This window comes from Moesziomyces antarcticus, assembly GCF_000747765.1.
Source record: "Moesziomyces antarcticus DNA, scaffold: scaffold_v10001, strain JCM 10317, whole genome shotgun sequence".
Taxonomy (NCBI): domain Eukaryota; kingdom Fungi; phylum Basidiomycota; class Ustilaginomycetes; order Ustilaginales; family Ustilaginaceae; genus Moesziomyces; species Moesziomyces antarcticus.
Window position 1 is genome coordinate 1,175,950 of NW_014639009.1, and position 19,446 is coordinate 1,195,395.

Genomic DNA, 19,446 nt, shown 5'->3' on the forward strand with positions numbered 1-19,446 from the left:
AGCTCAATGAGTCGCAGCTCAGCAGGCATGTGGCTACAATCTCCATTCACAAAGGTGTGCAGTTGCGCTTGCTACAAATCTAGTCCGTCGGCGTCCTCTTCGGGGGCGGCCGAAAGAAAAGACTATCAACGTCCACCGTGTTGGCCTCCCAAATCCGAAAGTCTCCATGCGCGTCGCCCGAAAGGTTCGAATTGTCCGTATCGGTCCGCTGAAGCTTGTGCTCGGACGGTCCGCACTTCCGCGTCGCATCGCCTTTGATCTCCTCGTAGGAGCTGGAGAGTGTCTGGTCGGCCGGCGCTAGAAGCAGGACCGGTTCATCCAGCCAGTTTGCTGTGGCAGTACCGCTCTGACTCGCATGCCGCGCTGTTCTGCTTGCAGACCTTCGGCACATTTGACAGGAGCACTCAGACGTCCTGCAGCTCGTTTTGGAAGTGGCAGGCGCATCGAGTTCTGTGGCTCTGTCTTCAGCTTCGAACAATGCAATCGCGCGGTCGAGCTCGAGCTGGTCGCGCTCTTCCTGCGACGCGCTATACTCGGCATGGCCGCTGTCCGGAGCGTCAATTGCGGAAGAAGTGCACAAGGTGGGCTGAGGCGGCACGTTGATGTTCTGGCTTGCATCAAACCACACATCGCGCGCAGAGCGTGGAACCGCGTTGCGCGCTCGCGGCTTGGCGGCTTGGCTACTTTCGACATCTGTTTCATGACCGAGGCTCGATACTTGTGTCGTCAGGCTCGCACGCGCCTTTGCTTTCGCGCCGTTCTCCTTTGCTTTCGCGCCGTTCTCCGTCCTCGCAGCCTCAGCATGCACTGGCACGCAGCCCCGGCCAATGACGATGGGCTCTTCAGCAACGATTCTTCGCCCATTTCCGAATGCCTTCGATCCTACGAGCTGCGATGTCGATGCTGCATCGAGTCCTTGTCCACCGTCGCTGTGCTTGGGGAAGGTGAACTTTGTGTCGGACACCTTGTTCCTCCGCTGCTGGCTATCCCCGCGCTTGACCATGGTTGACAGACCCGTCGCAAGATGACGAAGCAGACTGTGACGCTGCATTCGAGGCTCCTCCCGCCCTTGGACGAGGGCAGGGCTGCTGGCCGACATCCTGCGACTCGTATATATGTTGGACTGCTGAGGCGGGGCCTCCATAAAGGTCTGGTCACGACCATCCGGAATCCACAGGCGTTCCACCTTGACTAAACCCTCGACCGGGTGTCGAAGATCCGATTTTGCCTTCCTGACGCGCCGATTGGTGAGCGTCGTGGCGACGCCCGCTTCAGAAGGATCTAGCAGGCACGGGTTCAGGCGGTCGAAGAACGGAGACCCGTGCGAACGTATGCTAGAGCTGTGCTGGTGGCGCCAAGCCTGTCGTTCTGCATCTAGCTGTCGATTGAGCTCGAGAATTTCAACGGCCTCCAAGAGCTCCACCGACTCCGCTCTTTCCCTGTCTACCGAGAACGTTACTTTCCAAGGATATGGAGTCGGTATCGGTGGCAAAGGCTTCGTAGCCATGTGCGCTGACAAGCAAAGCGGATCCTTAGGAGGTACTGGCGGTGACATGCTAGCATGCAGCTGAAGACAAGGGTCGCTTTCTGGCTTCGACGGTGGCGGAGCATCGCTTTTCGATCGCGAAAAGTGTACCACTTTGCCTGAGGTTCCGATCGGCGTAGCTCGAGTTGTCAGAATAGCTGCTTGACCCGCACCAGGGCGTCGATCTCGATGCCAGACCCGCTCGGGGGCTGCGTGAATTGTGGTGATTGCAGCTCCCGACTTCGCTCCCATGCTGCGAGATCGCAGACGAGGTCGTGGAAGCATGATCGCCTCGCACGTACTGACGGGCTCCAGGATGTGATAGGAGTACGACTGCTCGACAGTCACCACGATGCTTCGAGACCCCGATTGTGCGTGTATGTGTCTGCTGCCATCATGCTGCTCCTTTTCCCGCTTCTGGACGCCGCCAGAATGCTCGTTCTTCAAGGAAGCATCTGATATCGAGCCGATGACCGTGCCGAAGCCCCTTCGACTCCCGGCAGCACCTCTTTGGACTTTCGCGGCCGCAAAGCCAGCGACATTAATGCAGCTTTCCTGAGACGAGGGAGCAGTGGACGGAAACGTGACGCTTGAGCCGCGGCTGAAGTGAGACGAGGTGGTAGTCGTAGTCTGCGCAGACTGCGTCCGTGAATGAGCTGGGGCGTTCGATGTGGGCCTTGTCTGAGAAGGCGGACTTGTTACGCGCGGCCACGGTACGTCCTTCATCATCTCTATGTGAAGTACAGGACTTGGAACCATGCGAGGTGGCTGTCTCCACCCGTCGACACCCCTCCTTCTTGACTTGTCGACCTCTTCGGCCGGACCATCTGCTTGAGCCGGACGTGGACGAGACTCCGCCATCGTGCCTTCCAAATAAGCGCTGAGTAGCGGATCATGTCGATGTTTGCTTTGGAAAGAAATTGGCAATCCGGGACTGAGACCTGGGCGTTGTGTTTGCTCGAGAGTCATTCGACCACCCGAGCCCGCGGCCGTAATCTGCCCCTGTGAGCGATTTTTTTGGCGACGCTCGGGGTCAGAAGCTGGCAAAGCTACGCTCTCGTTGCGGGCTGGAGCTTTCGTTGGACGTGCTGGGATTGTATCTGCCCTGGTGACTTCCTCGTTGCATGGCTGATGAGCCGGCACGACAGGTGGCCGTGGAGGAGGTGGCGGGAACTCCGAAGCTTGAGGAGTCTTCTTGGGTGGCTGCATCTCGGATGCGGCCAGCACATCAATAGCGAAAGTGCCCAGGGTCGAGGCACTGTCGAGCACAGAGATCCAGCTGTCGCGCCCCGCAAGCATGTCTCTGCTCCTGCGTTTCCCCCATGCTCCGCCGACAGCATCGTTCTCAGTGTGCTCGAACGCCATATTGCCTTCATTATCAGGCGATCCTAAGCCAGCTGCCATGGTAAGGAGCAGTTGTCCACGGCTCAGAAGCGATGCTGCGGGGACCTGATCCGTTTGGCCGGTATTATTGGTGATGTCCAGGTGACGAGGGGGTGCCCTGGGTGGCGAGTCGAAGTGCAAGCACCTTCTGACCTCTCTTAGTACGATAGCGCTATCTGATGGGGCTCGGAATGACAAGTGGTGGTGGTAAGCAGTCGTGTAGACTCTACTAGCTCGGCAAGGCCCTTGTGGCTACGGGAGATCAGCGTTTACCTGATGTGGCTGAAATGAAGTGGGAAAGTCGAGATGCACACAATCACATCCAACGGCACCAGCACCCTGTGTCCCTGACTTCATTTGCTTCCTGAGCGCCACTTTCGCATATGATACCATGGAGTGGCGGCGGCTCAGCCCACCACATGAGACACAGCGACGATCCTCGTTCTTTGCTCTTGCGCAAAGCTACTTGTGCTCTACGGTGGTAGCCGAGTAGAACAAGAGGCAATTTCAGGCTGGAGCAGACCAGCCGCGTCGACGGCTGACATCTGTATTGAAGTGCCAAAGCTCGCATGCAGTATCAAAGCCAGAGCAACAGGCATCGGGCACTGACAAAGACGCTTCGAGCCGCGATCTGCACCCTGCAACGCCATGCCGTTGTCCGATACGTACAGCATCTGTTCCAGCCCCGGAGGCGCTCAGGGGACGTGGCTGCAAGGATTCTTTTTGTGGAGGCATGCACTTCTCTCTTTGAAGCTCTTCCACGCCAGCTGCTTGCCTACCGGCTCTCTGGACCGATAAATCCATCGAGGAGAGCTATAAATGGACAGATTCTGGGCGGTCATAGAGAGCGAAAGTTGCGGCCTTTCTGAGATTCTCATTGATTCCCGGTGTAGTCTGATGAACGATGCAGCGGAGGTGATCCTCTTCGAGAGCAGCTCGCACCCGGAAAGCTGCGGCAAAAGCGCCCAACAGCAAGAACGGCACTGTAACTACGCGGCCATTGTTTGCCAGACAACCAACCGGACAGAGATTGTATGCTTTCGCGTCGCGGGCGGCTCCGTTGATCCAGCGCCTGCAGCCGAAGCGCGGTCCAAGCGCCGATGCGCCCGACCCGCCTGACTTCATTTGGGCTGTGCCTTTGGCTACTCGGTCGACCTCGTCCTGCTGCCCAGAAAGATCCGTGACCGCAGCACTACCCCTTACATCTCACAATCCTGCGACTCGCTATGGCTATGAGGATTGAAAGCAATCTGTCGGCTACTTGGCGCCTTTGAGCCGGCAGCGCAAGTTCAGCTTCTCCCGCACTGCCGCCTGTCACGCTGCTATCGGCAAATCGTATTTGACATGTCTCAGAACCCGCAGCCCGCCTTCGCCCGACTCGCCTGCTCAACACGGCAGATTTATCCGAGCAGCATCTTCGCACGTTCATCATTGCGCCTTCGCTGGTATCGCTGCTAGACCTTCTCATCCACATCGCTTTTGAGCTTGCATGTTTTGCCGTCGAATTCCCTTCGTGATCCACTGAATAGCTCGGTGGTGATTGGTGCAGCAAGGGATGCAGAAAGCAGTATGCTTTACCCCGCTGCGGGGCGTCCTCACTGAGGCGCAATCGCTGAGTCTGTTCCTCAAGGCTAGCTCGATACTGGCAGGTGACGGTCCAGCTCACTCAAACATGAAAGCAAGGCTCAACTTCGAGCCGCTTGGGCCTCCCATTGGGAGGTCCAGACGTGTTATCGTGCCATGAGCTTGAAGCGCGTGACGTCAAAGTCAGCCTTGTCAGCCTTAACTTGTCATTCGAGATTCATGGCGGTGAGTGTGCATAGCACGAAAGAAGACAATGGAATAGTCGGAAGCACAAAGGATCTGCAAGGTGAAGGGCACCGTGCTCTCGATTTCCGCGCGCAGAAGGGTCCAAGCTGAGATAGAGATCCCGAGCCGCCCCTGTTTTCTTCTCGCGCTGCTGGATCGTACAGAGCAGCGGACTGATCCCCGGGCTCGAGCTATACATGTCTTGGCCGTTCAGAATGGTGCGTGGTGTGCACAAACACTTGCATAGGAGGCCAGCTGGCTCTCTCCGGGTAACTTGGTGAGACCTGCATTCTCCTTGCGGGGAGGTGGGTGGACGAGACTTTGCGCTGGACCCTCGCAAAGCCTAAATTGCTCTGATCGCGGTCATAGCGCTGCATATCCGCCTGCAGCAATGATCGCTGAGTCGATATGAAACTGGTATCCGAGCTCGACATTTCCATAACACGTGCCCCTGACGCTGAGCCGACCGGAGGTCCTGAAAGATGCCTTTCAGCACTCAGAAGTGATTCCAGCCCTCTGCTCAAGTAAGGGAACGTCCATTCGCACTAGAGAGCCTGCCAACTCGACGCAGGTCCGTGTCCTGCAAACATACTGTACTTGTTTCAACGGGACGGCTGCTCGTTGCGTGCACTCGTGTACTCCTTGTCGACAACACCTTTCTTCGTCTCTATACCATCGCCTTGATCACTGCACTTTTTGTTTGACGTTCTCAGAATGTCGGAAATCAGCTACCTGACCAAAGTAGAGCCTCCATCGCTCCGGACTCGCAACGCATTCGCCGACGAAGATTCTGTCGGACAAATCTCAAAGGCAGAAACGAGCGATCACAGAAATCTGTCTCGCCAAAGCAGCAGCAGCGACGACACTGTGGATATATGTCCTATTGACGGTTCGTAGGACTCTTCCTTTTCGCTTGGGATTGTTGATTCCTGCATTAAGCCAATACTGACCCTCAAATATCTTCCTCACCTATAGACTCGTTGGACCTTTCTCGTCGGATGAGCGTGGATACTGTATTTTCGCAAGCTTCGTCCTTCAGCGATGTCACGATTGCGCCGGCGCTCAAGTCACCCTTTGCGGCAGCATTCGAAGAAGTCGCTTCAATATGTCGCACACTCAGCACGACTCCTTCCTTGGAGTCAGAGTCGACGGACACAAGTCTAGGCTCGCCTCTAAGCTCTCCTCCCATGCCTCCTAAGCGGCCACCTCGCTTGCGCCGACCGCCAAGAGCCACTCTGGCGACCCAGCAAGACGCTGCCATGAACCTGGATCGCTATGGAACTTTCTTCACAAGGTTCGAGCCTCCAACCTCACCTATCGAGTCCACGCCTGGCTGCAGTAGAGGGGACAGCATCTGTCTCGATCCAGACCTGGCGACTGAGATTGCCAAGAAGGTCTTGCAAGCAGGACAGCAAATGCTAGAGCAAGCCAGCACGGTTCCAGTTGCAACAAGACGTTTGGATTCGCCAGCGCCTTCAGCATCCCTCCTTTTCTCCAACGTGACGGAGGGCAAAGGGGACGGGAGGTACTGGATGAACGCTGCATCCAGTTCAGCGCATGCCTCCGCCAGCTCTTTGGGTACCCTACGGCATTCTGCGTCCCCAGTCTCGCTGGCTTCGGCATTCAGCAATAGTAGCGATGAAGGCAGCAACACGAACGGGACATACGAAGCGGCTCTGCACAGAAGAGGACATGCACCCCGAGCTCAGAAAGGCAAGACTCTCATCAGCCGAGCGTTCAAGAAGTTCGGTACCAACAGGGTCGTCTCCGACATAGGCCCGTCGAGATCACAAGACGATCTTGTGAATTGGAGCAGGAGCACGAGAGACATGTGCTCGAGCCCGGCTCTATCCATCCTCTCTGCCACCAGCTCACCGGACATCAGATCGAGGCGAATCTCTTCGGAGTCGGACGTGTCAAGTGCTGGGCCGTGCTCTCGTGCCTCGACTCCGACACAATACTCGTCTCCTGCATTCGGACGGCATCGGTTGGCGCAGCAAGTTGCTTTCGAAGAGACGGAAGAGCTGATGGATGAGGGTGTCACAGCATCGCCGAGGATGGCCCCTGACGGTTATTTCGATACCATGGTGGACAGCCACGTGCACCTCCCTTCCTACCATCGGGGGCTCCGCAAGCAGATCTATCCGCCACGAGTTCGATACGAGCTGCGCGACACGCCCAGCCCGGTAGCGTCGCCACAGATGCAACAGCAACAGCTGCCGTCTCCGCATTCTTCGCCTTCGCAATGGACGACAAAGCTCGCTGGTATCAATTCACACTCTTTCGAACCGGTCCGAGCCGGCAGCCCACGATTCGACTTTGCTGGCCCCCGCCGCTTTGGTGCAAGCTGAGCTCGTCCTTGGCGATCCAGACGTCGAAGACCATGCAGACCAAGCAATACACTCGTTTAATCACTGGGATTCTTTTGTGTACAACACAACGACGAATGGATGAGAGCGAGGTCGACGCTGCTGTTGTGAAGAAGAGTTCAGGGAAGACCTGGCTAAGGCTTCCAGGCCTCGGTATCGGGCGATCTGTCATGTTGCGCTTTCTCTGCGCTCTTGCCCTTTCACGCTCCTTCGCGCCTTGTAGTGCGCTGCGAAGGGTTCCTGCCGACGTGAATGAACGGTCGCAATGATTTTGCAACCTTATACCTATTAGAGAGTCATACCGCTGGATTTGAATGCGACTGTGGGGTCCGGAGCTTTTGGATTGGAATTTTTGGGGAGAGGCAACCAGTCTGGCACGGGTCGCGTCGGTGGGGAAGGCGTGAAATCGGCTCTTTGGCGCCTCCGGTCAGCTCGGCAAGCAGCCCAAACCCGCGGCCTCAGGTTGCCGGACGTGTTCGGCGTGGATCCGGAGGCAGAGCTTGTGGGTTGCTCTAAGGTCACACAACAGGGCACGGTCGTTCCAACCATCACTTTTTCCACTGCTCGATCGACTGGCATCCTCTTTCCATTCCATCTACCATCCCGGCATCGTCAAGCAACCCACGTCTCGCGCCTTGGTCCGCCGCCACGCCCATAGCCAAGCATTTCGCCGCTGTAACTGCATATAACGCACACACAGGACACTGCGCCTCGCCCGACCCGGTTCACAGCAACAGCCTTTCGCCAACATGTCGAAACCCGCACCGGCTGCCTCGGCACTTCGCCGACCAACACCGCGCAAGCTCAACCCGACCGATAAGATCCTCGGTTGCTTCTCCAATGTCGAGCCTTCGCCGCGTCTCGACCACATGATCCGCTACCTTTCGACGTGGTCCGGCACCGACAAGGCGCTCATGCTTACCCAGTACTCGTCCAAGCTCGTCATTGTCCTGCTCAACCTCCAATACGCCTTGCGGTTGCGCATGCTCGGCATCAAGTCCACCAAATCCTCTTCGGCAGCTCAGAGGGTGCAGAAGCTCAGCGCCCTCATTAGCGATGCCAGGATTCTTTACCGCATTTGGGGCATCTTGCCCATCTTCAAGTGGATGATCGGCCTCGAGCGCTCGCCGCCCCCTACACGTCTGCTGCACAACATCGAGCGCATCCAGGGCTGGTCCATGCTCGCCTACTGCCCGATGGAGGCGCTCGCCTACCTCGGCAGCCACGGCGTACTCCCCGTTTCCGCCGCCATCCAGAACGCCTTCTGGCTCTGGGGCTCGCGCTTCTGGGCGCTCTACGTCGGCCTCCAGCTGCTCCACCTCGTCGAGGACAACCGTCTGCTCCGCCTCCGCGCAAAGGCTCTCGAGCGCTCGCGCGGCCACCCGACGCCCAACAAGATCCAGCTCAAGCCCAACGGCCTCGTCGCCGACGCGTCGACACCGTCGGAAAAGTCGGGCTCAGCCTCGCAAGAGCAGGTCATCACCCGCAGGATGTGGGACGAGCTCGACGACCGCAAGGCGGCCATCCTCAACGAGCTCTGGGTCAACCTCGGCTACCTGCCTCTCACCATCCACTGGTCGTGCGCACAGGGCATCATCTCCGACGGCTGGGTCGGCCTCTTTGGCACCATTGCCGCCATGGCCGGTCTGCGCTCTGGCTGGAAGAACTCGGCTGCCCCGCCAGTGCCACCCTCGGCCTGAACGCCTGCCACCCTATACCAGACCATCACAGACAATAGACAACTAATTCGTAATCAGTCTTGAGCAAGGCGGTGTGCACTGGGTATATTGTCGTCGTATGAGCTGTTCAGTGACGTTTTGAGGAAATTTTTGGTCCCGCTTCGGAGGGATCACGAGAGCGCCGATGTCGATCGGATGTGCTGGTGTGGGAAGATGACGAGCGGCTTTGTTTGGACCGGCCATGTGCGGATCGGTCAAGCCTGGCTTGTTTGCCTGCCTGTGCCGTCTTTCTCGTATCGTCAGAAGCAGAGGTTGAGGAGGAGACAAAGTCGATGGATCTTTTGCCCTTTGCGTTGATCTTGGCCTCTCGGGCAGCGTAAGCCTCTTGTGCCTGCTTGTTGGACGCCGCTATTGGATCGCCTTCGATCAGCATTTCTTCCGAGAAGGGAAATGTGCTTCGCCATCCCGATTCCGATCGAGCCGTGTCGAGGAAAGCTAGATTGGATGCTGCTTCATCGATACCTAGCATAGAGACGAGGCCGGAGTAGAGGTGCGGGTTCTTGAACGCGTGCGTCTCCATGAGCGACTTGTTGAAGTGCATCCCTTGTCGCTTGAGGTCCAAAAACCGCTCCAGCTTCGCAGCGATGGCCGGATCAACAGAAATCACCTCTTCATCGAGCGACGAGGGCAACAATGCGCGCGGTTCGAAGCTCTGTCCCCAAAGCGCTCGACTGCTTGAAGAGGACGCTGCGGAAAAGTCGGAAGCATGTTGCGGTGGAGGAAGAAGGTAGGGAAGAGCCTGCAATGTCTCCGTGTCGCTGACTTCCGCCAGAACGTGCGGAGCGAAGCAGTCGATGATGCGTTCCTGAGTTCCTCGAAAGCGTCCTAGCGGAACGGAAGGCGGTGGAAGATCCGAATAGCGCGCGAAGGTGTCAAGGTACTCTGCGGCTTTGGCGTCTTTCCTCGCAGGAGCTTCTTGACGAGTCACAGCTGCGGAAGACCCGTTCACCGCCTTGTCTGGTCCTTCCGCCATCGTCAAAGGCTCATTAGCCCCCTTCGTGACACCTGATGTACCGAACGCGCCTACTGCAGCCCAGCCGATACTCAAGCCGCTACACAGATACGAGTCTTGATATGAAGGACACCCGCCCGCAATGAGTGTTGAGCTGGTGGACTCAGCCCGCACATGTGGAGGTGAATTTTTATCATTGTTAAGCCATTTCGCCCCCAAGCGCGAGTCACGTGAAGGGCTAGAAGAAAAGTTGGAAGCACCTCCCGCCCTAAAGCTTCCGACACCATCAGATCCATCATCCTATCCCATCTTGATCAACATCTGCAGCTTCAAGCCGCTTTCTTCGGCCACCTTAGATTCAACGCTTACGACATCGCGGCCATTGCACCTCTCACTCTATCCTCAATCTCTGCTTACGGGACTGGACCATTCGACTTCACACATACAATGTTTGCAACAACATCACGATTCATGGCGGCCTTCGCCAGGCCGAGCCTCTTCGCCCTTCGCTCGCCCCTGACACCAGCGGGGCCGTCCTCTCTTTCAAGCGCTATCAACTCCACACGAATGTTCTCGTCATCTCGTATCGCCGAGGCGAGCCCGCGCAAAAAGCACCTCGCACAGCACGGCAGCGGCGGCAAGCTCAAGTCGCATACCGGCACCAAGAAGCGCTGGACGCCCCTCGGCAGCGGCAGCGGCAAAGCGTACCAGCTCGATTTCAAGCGAGGACTGGCAGGAAAGCGACACTTGAACTCGCACATGTCCAGAGACCGTCTCAACGGACTCGGCGGTACCGTCCTCAGCCCGCGAGGCAGGATCAACAGGACGCTTAGGAGGTTGCTAGGCCCCAGCCTCTGAATGGACGACCAGCTCGCAGCGATCTTCATGCACGACGCCACCAGGTATGATGGGGTTCCACACATCTGGACACGTGATTCATGGGGCGTAGTGTCTTCCGGACCGATATGTCTCCGCGAATATCCGACAAAGTCACACAGCTGTCATCACCCTAATCACGCACTCTACCCTCGAGGTCTAGACCAACACAGCTCGAGCGCATGAGATCTCCGCACCCGCACCACGTACCTCACGGGGCACGACATTCAGCAACCCGAACAGCACCATATGTACACTATCACGAATCAACAGCATTGATCCTTCCACCATCTCGACATCCCGAGTACGATTGCCACATCCAGGGAGTGAAAATGATTGTGAGGACACAAGGTCAGGCCCCAATATGCTGCCGTTGCGAGGGCAAAGATGATGGTTCTGATTCCGAGTGCGGGAGGAGAAAGGCTCGTCTCCGTCATGGAGCGGTGTCTACACAGAAAGTTAGGTTTCAGGCAAAGCTTGTTTGAAGGGATCATGTGCAAGGTACGGTAGCATCGGAGCAGATTCGGCGGACCTCCGCTACGTGGAGCGAATAGGAGGCAAGTAGGGGCGAGTCGACGTGCATCGCCTGCCAAAGTTTGGAGGATCGTACATGTGGAAGTCGGTGCGGAACCAGCGTCTAGACCATCATCGGATCATCGTCGTAGCTCCCACAGTAAGTCCGCACCTCACACTTGTTCCGCACCTCCAAGACCCATTGGAGCTCGCTCAAAGTGCGGAAGCGGGTATCGCTGACCTCCAGCTTTCGCTATACGGTGAGCTCCTAGAGGTGCGGGAAGTCAACTGATGTCGAAGAGATATAAGGCGGCCTCCTCGCGAGCACTCACCACCCCCCTTCCTCACCCGACTTTCCTCCTCTCATCCACACCTCATACACACACACACACACCCCTCAGCAACGACACCCTCATCCTCATCAGACTTATCCTCACGAAGACAACAGCCACATCTTCCACAGCTCCACCAAGACCCTCTCGCTTCCGCATCTCCAAGTTCCCGATCCGTGCCAGCACCACACGAAGCAGACTCTCAAGTTTCGTCATCGCCATCGTTCCGTGCCTCTGTTCCAGACCATATCAGCAAAACAGCATCCGACAGAAAAAACCAAAAAACCTAAGCAACAAAAAAAAATTCGACTCGGCTTCCATCATGATCTTCGAGGGCATCGGTATCGATCTTCACTTCCTCTTCGAAGGCCACTCCAACTCGCGCGAGGTGGCCGAAATCTTCCAGCAGTATCATCATGCCGATCAGCGGGTCCTTCTTGAACGGTCCACCCGGCTCGGTCTCTTTCGTGTCCAAGAAACCTCTCGCGTGGTTACCGATTACGGCGAGCAGTCCATGGGCAACTCTCGTGTGGATGCACTTACGTTCCAGGTGACGCATGGCAGCAAGGCTCGTCACAATTTGATCCGCGTCTGGCGTCACTCCGGCGAGCAGCCCGTCGCTGACGAATCGAAGTGCGACTTTGTGACTTTCCGGGCGATCAGCCGCGAAAACGGCACTGGCGAAGCACGGGTGCTTTGCGAGGCCCACCCGATCGAGTTTTCGCATCGCCATCCATCGCTTTGGGTCGATGCCGGCTTTGTCCACGAGGTTCCTGAGTGCGACATCGAGGTCCTTGGTAAGTCTGGAGCTCATAACACATTGCCTTCTTCATTCTGATGCGTTCGCGTACTGACGGCGGCGTTTTTCCCCACGTGTTTCCCATTGGACGGCTTGTAGTTGAGAGGCCGGCTCTGAAGCAGAACGTTACGGTCAGATTTGTCTATCAGAGCCAGGACGATGCGTCGATGGTTGCCACCTTCCCCGGCGTCCCGCTGTCCGACGATGGCCTTTCCTACCGAAACGAAGCAAGCACCATCGCAGCAGGCAGCCCGGCAGAACGCCAGCTTCGTCAGTACATCGACGCCTTCATCTTCCGCCGAAACTTGGCCAGCTACGGCTTCCGCATTGCCGGACACAGCAACAACGTCGATGGAAATCAAGATGCGCGTCACGCAGAATCCATCAGCGCCCCTGCGACTCAGACTTGCACGGCGTCGTCGGCAGCAGGCCCCGTTCCGCTGAACTCCGACCTCTTTGGCCCTGGCTTGCCTCGTCGTGCAGCGTCGATGAACCCGGAGACTGCTCCTGACCATGCAGTCCCTCAGTCAGCCGCAGGTCCGTCTGGTAGCAACGCCCAGCTTCCCGGCGACGCTTCGCTCTTGGCGCCCACAAGCCCTCGTGGATGGACCGGTGCTTGGAACTGTATCACCAGCATTGCCAATCACATTGCGCCGTCGCGTGCAGCCTCCCTTCCTCCCGCCGCGCCTTCTGCCCAGACTGGCTCGGATGCATTCCAGCCTGTCCATGTGCCGGCTCCGCTCCACAAAGAGGGTGTGATGGAGGCTTCGGCCAACGAAGGTCGTGTCCAGGAATCGATGGATGACGACAACGCTCAGACCATCGACTCGCAAGATATGGATGTGGGAGGACAAAACATCCGGCATGGACTCGAGCAGTTGCTCGTCGGAATCGACTCGATCCTCGGAGACGCACTCGAAAACATGAACTCGCACGGCACCATCGACGGCTGCGGTCTGCCTGCTCCTTCCGGTGTTGTGGGCGATGTGACGGCGGCCGGCAACGAGATGGACGTGGGAAGCAGCACCACTGCCGAACAGATGCCGGCAACGGATGGTGAACAGACTGCTCGCACCATCGGCGACGGCTCTGCCCCCGAGCACCAGGACGCACCGTCCGACGCAACTCCCGAGCAGGCCGCTGCTCATGCCCTCCTGTCTATCTCGGACTCTCTTGAGGGACAGAGCGCTGCCACTGATAGGCCTGCGGTCTCCACTGCGCAGGACGTCGATATGGAGGACGGCGAAGCTGGCTCGAGCTACAATCGTCCTGACACGCGTGGCGATGCCCCCGCCGGAGGGGTGATCCAGGCGGAGAACAATGTCAGCATGACCGATGCTACGCAAGACGATTTCACCATCGTTTCCTGCACCCGTCGTACCGACGCCGACGCAGGCCCTTCCACCGCCGCCATGCCTGAAGACGACGAGTCGCTGGCCGGATCCGACGTGCCACTCGCCAGCCGCACGGGGCTCTTGACCGTTGAAGCGCTGCAGGCGATCCAGGAGTTGGCCCTCGTTCCTTCGCGTGCGGGCAGTGCGCGTGGACCTCCGAGCGATGCAAGTGGAACGATCACGCTGCGCCGACGCGGGCGTCACTCTGGTAGCCCGGCGCTCTCAACCTCGTCGCGCTCGCACCGAGGCTTCCGTCCGACCGTGGAGCGCATGGACGAGATGTACAGCTACCTCATGGCGAAGGTGATGCAGGACGAGAGCCAGGATTCGGCCAAGTGCGATACGCTGGCAAACGAGCACCTGGACAAGGAGAAGGAACTCGAGGCGGCGCGCATGCGCATTCAGGTCGAGAAGGAACGATACGAAGCCCAGTACAAGGATGCGCACAAGCAGCTTGATCTGAAGCGCGACACGATGCGCTTTCTGCGCGCGCAGTACAAGGGCCAGGCGGGCTTTTCGCGCTTCTTGACCAAGATCGGCGTTGGGTCGCGCGCGGGGAGTGACCGACGCAGCCGTAGCCGCAGCCGCGAGACCACGCCGCGAGCCATCACTTCACGAGCTGCCAGTCGTCAAGGCACTCCGACCGTCGTTCGCGGTTCCCTCAAGAACGAGCCGATCGACCTGACTGGCGACAACAATCTGGTTGCTGGCTCTGGCTCGCGCGCAGGACACCGCGCAGCATCCGTTGCACGCAGCGTGGGCGGCTCGTCGGTCATCAAAGTGGGCGACGTGAGCGATCTCATGCAGCCGCCTCTGGTCGACCACAAGCGCGGCGGCAGTGTTGTGGCTAGTGCAAGTGGAAGTCAGCATCGCTCGATTCGCGTTGGTGGAGTCCGCAACCATGCTGGCGAGTGGCATCAGTCGGTCCCGGCCTCGCCTCGCACCAGTCGGGCATCCACGCCGGCAGCCGGATCTCAGGCCCTGTCTCAGGGACCCGGCAGCAGTGTCGACGACCCGATCGACCTGTCGGGCACTCGACGTCATGCGCGATCGAGTGGAACGATCGTCCTCGACTCGGGCTCTAGACGCGCGGCTTCCTCGCGCGCCTCCAGCATTGTGCCGCCCGACGCCCCGCTGTTTTCGCCTGCCCGCAGCGTGCGCGAGTCGACTGCAGCCACCGACTTTAGCACGCTAATCTAAGTCGTCCCTGCGACCATGGCTTTCCCTGAAGCGACGCCCTTATCTACTCGAATGCCGTGCAACATCTCTTTCCCCTCGACAACGAAGGATCTGCCGATGACAGCAGGGATGGCACATACTCGTCCGCTTTCGCGACCGCCATACACTCTTGCGGGACGCATAGACGGCCATCGCCATACGCCCGACGCAACTTGCTCGTCCTCCTCCTTCCGCGACCTCTCGACTCTCCCGCACTGCGCACACATCTACAAGAGCGCAAATAGCCGGGGCCTGTCCACGCTGCACATCATCTCGCCATCCTCACTCTCGCGCACGGCGAGCACACGCAGGACGACCCACTTCGGCGTCTCCCCTTCCCACATCCACGCTTCCGCACACGTCGATCTCGCCCACGCATTCCCACTCCGACATCACGCACGCATTCACACTTGTGATTGGCGATGACCTGCAAGCAATGGCATCTGATTTCGACGTGTTCCTCTGTGCATTGTACTACGCCGGTCTGCGCAGACTCGATCTGAGATCCGCAGGCAGGGTCTGGCAGAGTCGATCGAGCTGTTGCATGAGTTTGGCCTTTTGATCCCTGAGCCTCTTTTCCGTCGTATTGCCCACGACCGCCTTGTTTGGGGTAGCCGTTCCATCCTTGGCTGGGGCTGGTGTGTCTGTACGCCACCTGCTTCCGGGGCCAGGTTCGGTGGGGGTGGTGAGTTGGACATCCACAAGCCTGATTTCTTCGACGAGGCGCGAGTATAGGTCGATGGTTTCGATCTCGCCACGCGTGCTACCGAACGCAGTCACATCGCCCTGCATCAGACTCGCGATGTACCTCCTGCGCTGTTCCTCCTCTGCGGCGGCGACGCGAGAGTGCAACCAGAGGGAAAAGTTGGGACACCGCAGGAAGTCGACATACACACTTTGGCGCACACTAGCACCCGTAGGTAACGAGCGCGATCGGATCGCTAACGGTGTTCCGTGTGCCTTGAGCGATGCGAGGAAGTCCGTCGTGTTAAAAGGCCGAATCTTGGGCACTTCCGATGGCGAACCCAGGTCAAACGACGCAGGCACCAGCGAGGCAACGTACCGATTCAACGGCGCAAGGAACCGCTCGGTCAAATCAGCGAAATACCTCCTCATCGTCACGTTTGCCGCCTGACACGCCGCTTGCACCGCTTCATCCCCTCCACCACTCTTGGCAGCCGCAGCAGCAAGGTCCTGTAACCGCTTGAGCAGCTGTCGATCCTTACTGATCCGTCTCTTGCGCTTGGTCGTAAAGCCGGGGATGTGGTCCGGTCCTCCACCACCCGCTCCATGTCCGCCACCTATCCCTCCGCCAACAGTCGGCCCCTTCTTCGCCCCGCCCGCACCACCGTTGGGATTGTGCTTGAACGTGATCAACTTCACCGCCGCCTTGCCCACACGGAGCACGTGCGGCCAATGTCCACACGCCGTGGCGAAGAATGGGTTGGTCGCGGCAACGAGCGTGCCTGCCTGCGGCTTGTTCTTGGTGACGAGCGTGCGGAAGTCGTAGTCGTGAATATGGAAGTACGGTCGAAAGTCGCCCGCGTACGGAATGGGCCGAATCAGGTCCAGCATGTGCCACACTGCTTCGCTGGCGATCTTGGGCTCGGGCGCGATGACCAGGATGGGCTCGGCGAGCAGCACGCATTCCCACAGCAGCCACAGATCGCCAAGCGCCTCCTTGAACGTATCGAACAGACTGGTGGCGGGTACGCTCGCGAGTAGCGGGCCTTCGGGTCCGATGAGCGGTTCGGGCAGCTCGCGGTTTCCAGACGCCTGGCGCGAGCGCGACCGGATAGTCATGGTCGCCGTATTGCGGAAGCCGCCAGGAGCCGAGTGTGATACAGCCATGGGCGCGGATTCGGCCGAAGGCGAGTTTTGAGGCTGCTGCCCGAAGGGAATCGCCGCCGTCAGGATGCTGCCGAGCAGAGGAAGCGTAAGGATGGTGCCAGGTTGAGGCGCAGGCCATGCCATGATATCGTGCGCGAACGCCTCGAACATCGACATGCCGTGTTCAAAGTAGAGTGGGCCGAGGCGCGCGACCACTTCGCTAAACAGACCCACGAGCGGCAGGTGCGAGAGGATGACGACCGACTTTTGGAAGTAGCCACGACGGTTGGTGGGATCGCGCTTCTGGCGGAAGAAGACGTAGCCGTAGATGTAGCTGCTGCTGGTGCTGTTGCCGACGCGCTTGGGCAGCACTTCGCTTCCTGGCGCACTTCCCGGCGCCGAGCCAGAAGCGATCATGCTGCCGCCTGGCGAGGCGTTGGAAGCCGTGCCCACCGAGGCGCTGCCCGACTTTGCCGCCGATGCGGCTTCACCGTCGTCGTCTGCCGATGCCGAGCTCATGCTGTGCGTGCTGCTGTGTCGGTCGTGCGAAAAGTGGCGCGCCATGGCGCTCGAGTTGGACGAAAACAGTTTCTGCGTGAGCCGCTCGTGGAACGACGTTGTCGACGGCAAGCCGCTTGTGGGTCCGGCTGCAGCGCCCTGCAGATTCGCATCGGAGGTCTGCCTCGACAGGCCATGACTTGACGTGGCCGACGATGCAGACGAGTCCCTGAAGCCAGCCTCGGCGGGCGAAGTCGGGCTGGTCGGCACGGACAAGTTGCCCGTGGGCGGCTTCTTGCCTGCCTTGGCAAGCGCGTTCTGCAGCGCTGCCTTGTTCATTGAAGGTCTTGGCGTCTCCTCGTCCATTGCCGTCGCTGCTGGCTGCAAGGCGTCTCCAATGCTCTTGATCGTCGGCGGCTCCGAGCCGGACGAGTCGAGCGGCACTTCGCGCACTCGCCACGAAAAGACGAGCGAGCCATCATCGAAGATGGACGTGTCGGGGAACGACGAGAATGCGATGTTGTCGCGCTCCTCCCTGCTGATGCCGAGCGGCGGGTAGAGGAACTCGAGATCCGGACCGAGCTCGAGGTCAAAGTTGACGCAGCCGACGGACAGCACCCAGCGCTGCATGGCTTCGCGGTCGAGCTTGAGTGAGCTGGCGGGTGTCGCAGTTCCAGGCGAGTGTGTCGACACCGAGGCTGCTGGTGATGAGCTCGACTGGGTCGCTGCGCGAGCTGTCTTGCTGGTACTCGAGCCGGGCCGCGACGACTTTTGGCCGTTCTGCCTGCGCGAGTCGGACGAGCTGGATGGTGGCGCGGGAGCTGAGCCTGGCGGGATAGGAAAGGTGGATGTGCGAGGTGAGGGTGCGTGGAGCGAAGTTCTTCTGCTGGGCACGTTGTAGCGACCGGTGGTGCTGGATTCGGAGGTGCGGGGCGAGTCGAGGTCGAGAAAGCTGGTCATGGAAGGGGAGGACGGAGCGATAAACGAGGGCGCGTAGGCGTCTACGCCGAGATCGCCGTAGCCGGCGCCGACCGAGAGGCGCTTGGAAGCGTCGCGGAAGGAAGCGTTGCGGGGCGGAGCGTGCGGACCTCCCTCGCCCACGGGCAGGCGGTCCTGGGGCGGTGGCAAGCCGGAGCGTCTGCTGCGGCGCGAGGAGCGAGCGAGGGCGGCCGAGTGGCTGGTGCGCGTGTCCGAATCGTGTGCGTTGGACGAGGATTCTGCGTCGTGGTCGGCGTCTAGCTCCTGTTCGAGGCTCAGCGCGTGCTTGTCGGCAGACACGTGAGAGGCGAGCGAACGCGAGGTGGGGAGGCGCGCCTGTTTGATGGTGGAGACCGACGCGATGCTCTGTTGCGAGACGGAGGCGGGTGGGGCGTTTGGCGGCGTGGACGAGCTGGTGACAGCTTGGAGGGGTGCTGCGGAAGCTAGCTCGATAGCTCGAGCCGGGGCTGGTGGGTTGCGGTGCGCTCGGTCCGAGGCCGGGCTCTCTGCGGCCGAGGTGTAGGCGTCGCTGGAGGAGGAGTGGCTGTTGGTATGGAGATGCTGCCTGTTGCGGTGGGAGACGGGAAGGGTGCAAGGTGGAGACGTGGCTGGTGCAAGATCGGAGCGGGGTGTGTTAGGTCGGCCCAGCTCGTCCTCGAGCGAAAGAGATGCGAACCCAGCGGAAGGGGCTGATGAACTTGTACTTGGCGCGAGAGCCGGTTGGAGCTGCACGCCGGGACTTGATGCAGATGGATCCGTGAACGGCAATGCGGTGGAAGGAGGTTCGGCGGGCGGTGTTCCTGGGTAGGCGGGGATGGCGGTCAGTGCGGCAGCGCGTGCATCGGCATGATCTGCAGGCTCGAAGGAGGTGGATGGCGAGCTGGACTGCATGGCGAGCAAGCCGAGGTCGCCGTCGCCTGTATTTGAGGCGGAGAGGGAGCCGTGGTAGGCGGGCATGACGGGTGTAAGCGCGCCACGCGAGTCGCGGCTAGGAATATGTGAAAGCGAGGGTCGAGCGCCGGGTGCACGGATCGGTCATTGAATGTTTGGCGTAGATGAAAGCAAGAGGGCGTGTACCGTTGCAGAGGAGCTTTGCGTATGTTTGCCGAAAAGGCGTGGGGATGGGCAGCCAGGGGTATCCAATAGTCGTGGCGGCGTGTGGATGATGAAAAGGTGGGTTGCTCTACTGTATGGTGCGCCGCGAGATGAGGTGGTGGCCATGCGCGAGAAC

General features: G+C 59.4%; 7 protein-coding genes across 7 annotated transcripts; 4 read left to right on the forward strand and 3 right to left on the reverse strand.

Annotated features, from left to right (window-relative positions):
* Positions 1–79: 79 nt before the first annotated feature.
* On the reverse strand, positions 80–2,929 carry PAN0_001d0419 (uncharacterized protein; the record flags this gene model as incomplete). The annotated part of the gene is made up of 1 exon (XM_014804036.1): positions 80–2,929. The coding sequence occupies one exon, from the start codon at positions 2,927–2,929 to the stop codon at positions 80–82; it is 2,850 nt and encodes a 949-aa protein (XP_014659522.1).
* A 2,975-nt stretch (positions 2,930–5,904) lies between these two features.
* PAN0_001c0420 (uncharacterized protein) lies at positions 5,905–7,068 on the forward strand (the record flags this gene model as incomplete). The annotated part of the gene is made up of 1 exon (XM_014804037.1): positions 5,905–7,068. One exon carries the CDS (start codon positions 5,905–5,907, stop codon positions 7,066–7,068), a length of 1,164 nt encoding a protein of 387 aa, XP_014659523.1.
* A 767-nt stretch (positions 7,069–7,835) lies between these two features.
* Positions 7,836–8,786, forward strand: PAN0_001c0421 (glutamyl-tRNA amidotransferase subunit a; the record flags this gene model as incomplete). The annotated part of the gene is made up of 1 exon (XM_014804038.1): positions 7,836–8,786. One exon carries the CDS (start codon positions 7,836–7,838, stop codon positions 8,784–8,786), a length of 951 nt encoding a protein of 316 aa, XP_014659524.1.
* A 106-nt stretch (positions 8,787–8,892) lies between these two features.
* Positions 8,893–9,798, reverse strand: PAN0_001d0422 (uncharacterized protein; the record flags this gene model as incomplete). Its single annotated transcript, XM_014804039.1, has 1 exon — positions 8,893–9,798. The coding sequence occupies one exon, from the start codon at positions 9,796–9,798 to the stop codon at positions 8,893–8,895; it is 906 nt and encodes a 301-aa protein (XP_014659525.1).
* Positions 9,799–10,344: 546 nt separating this feature from the next.
* On the forward strand, positions 10,345–10,635 carry PAN0_001c0423 (uncharacterized protein; the record flags this gene model as incomplete). The annotated part of the gene is made up of 1 exon (XM_014804040.1): positions 10,345–10,635. The coding sequence occupies one exon, from the start codon at positions 10,345–10,347 to the stop codon at positions 10,633–10,635; it is 291 nt and encodes a 96-aa protein (XP_014659526.1).
* Positions 10,636–11,820: 1,185 nt separating this feature from the next.
* Positions 11,821–14,891, forward strand: PAN0_001c0424 (uncharacterized protein; the record flags this gene model as incomplete). The annotated part of the gene is made up of 2 exons (XM_014804041.1): positions 11,821–12,295; positions 12,397–14,891. The coding sequence occupies 2 exons, from the start codon at positions 11,821–11,823 to the stop codon at positions 14,889–14,891; spliced, it is 2,970 nt and encodes a 989-aa protein (XP_014659527.1).
* A 492-nt stretch (positions 14,892–15,383) lies between these two features.
* On the reverse strand, positions 15,384–19,172 carry PAN0_001d0425 (DUF1630-domain-containing protein; the record flags this gene model as incomplete). The annotated part of the gene is made up of 1 exon (XM_014804042.1): positions 15,384–19,172. The coding sequence occupies one exon, from the start codon at positions 19,170–19,172 to the stop codon at positions 15,384–15,386; it is 3,789 nt and encodes a 1,262-aa protein (XP_014659528.1).
* Positions 19,173–19,446: the final 274 nt, after the last annotated feature.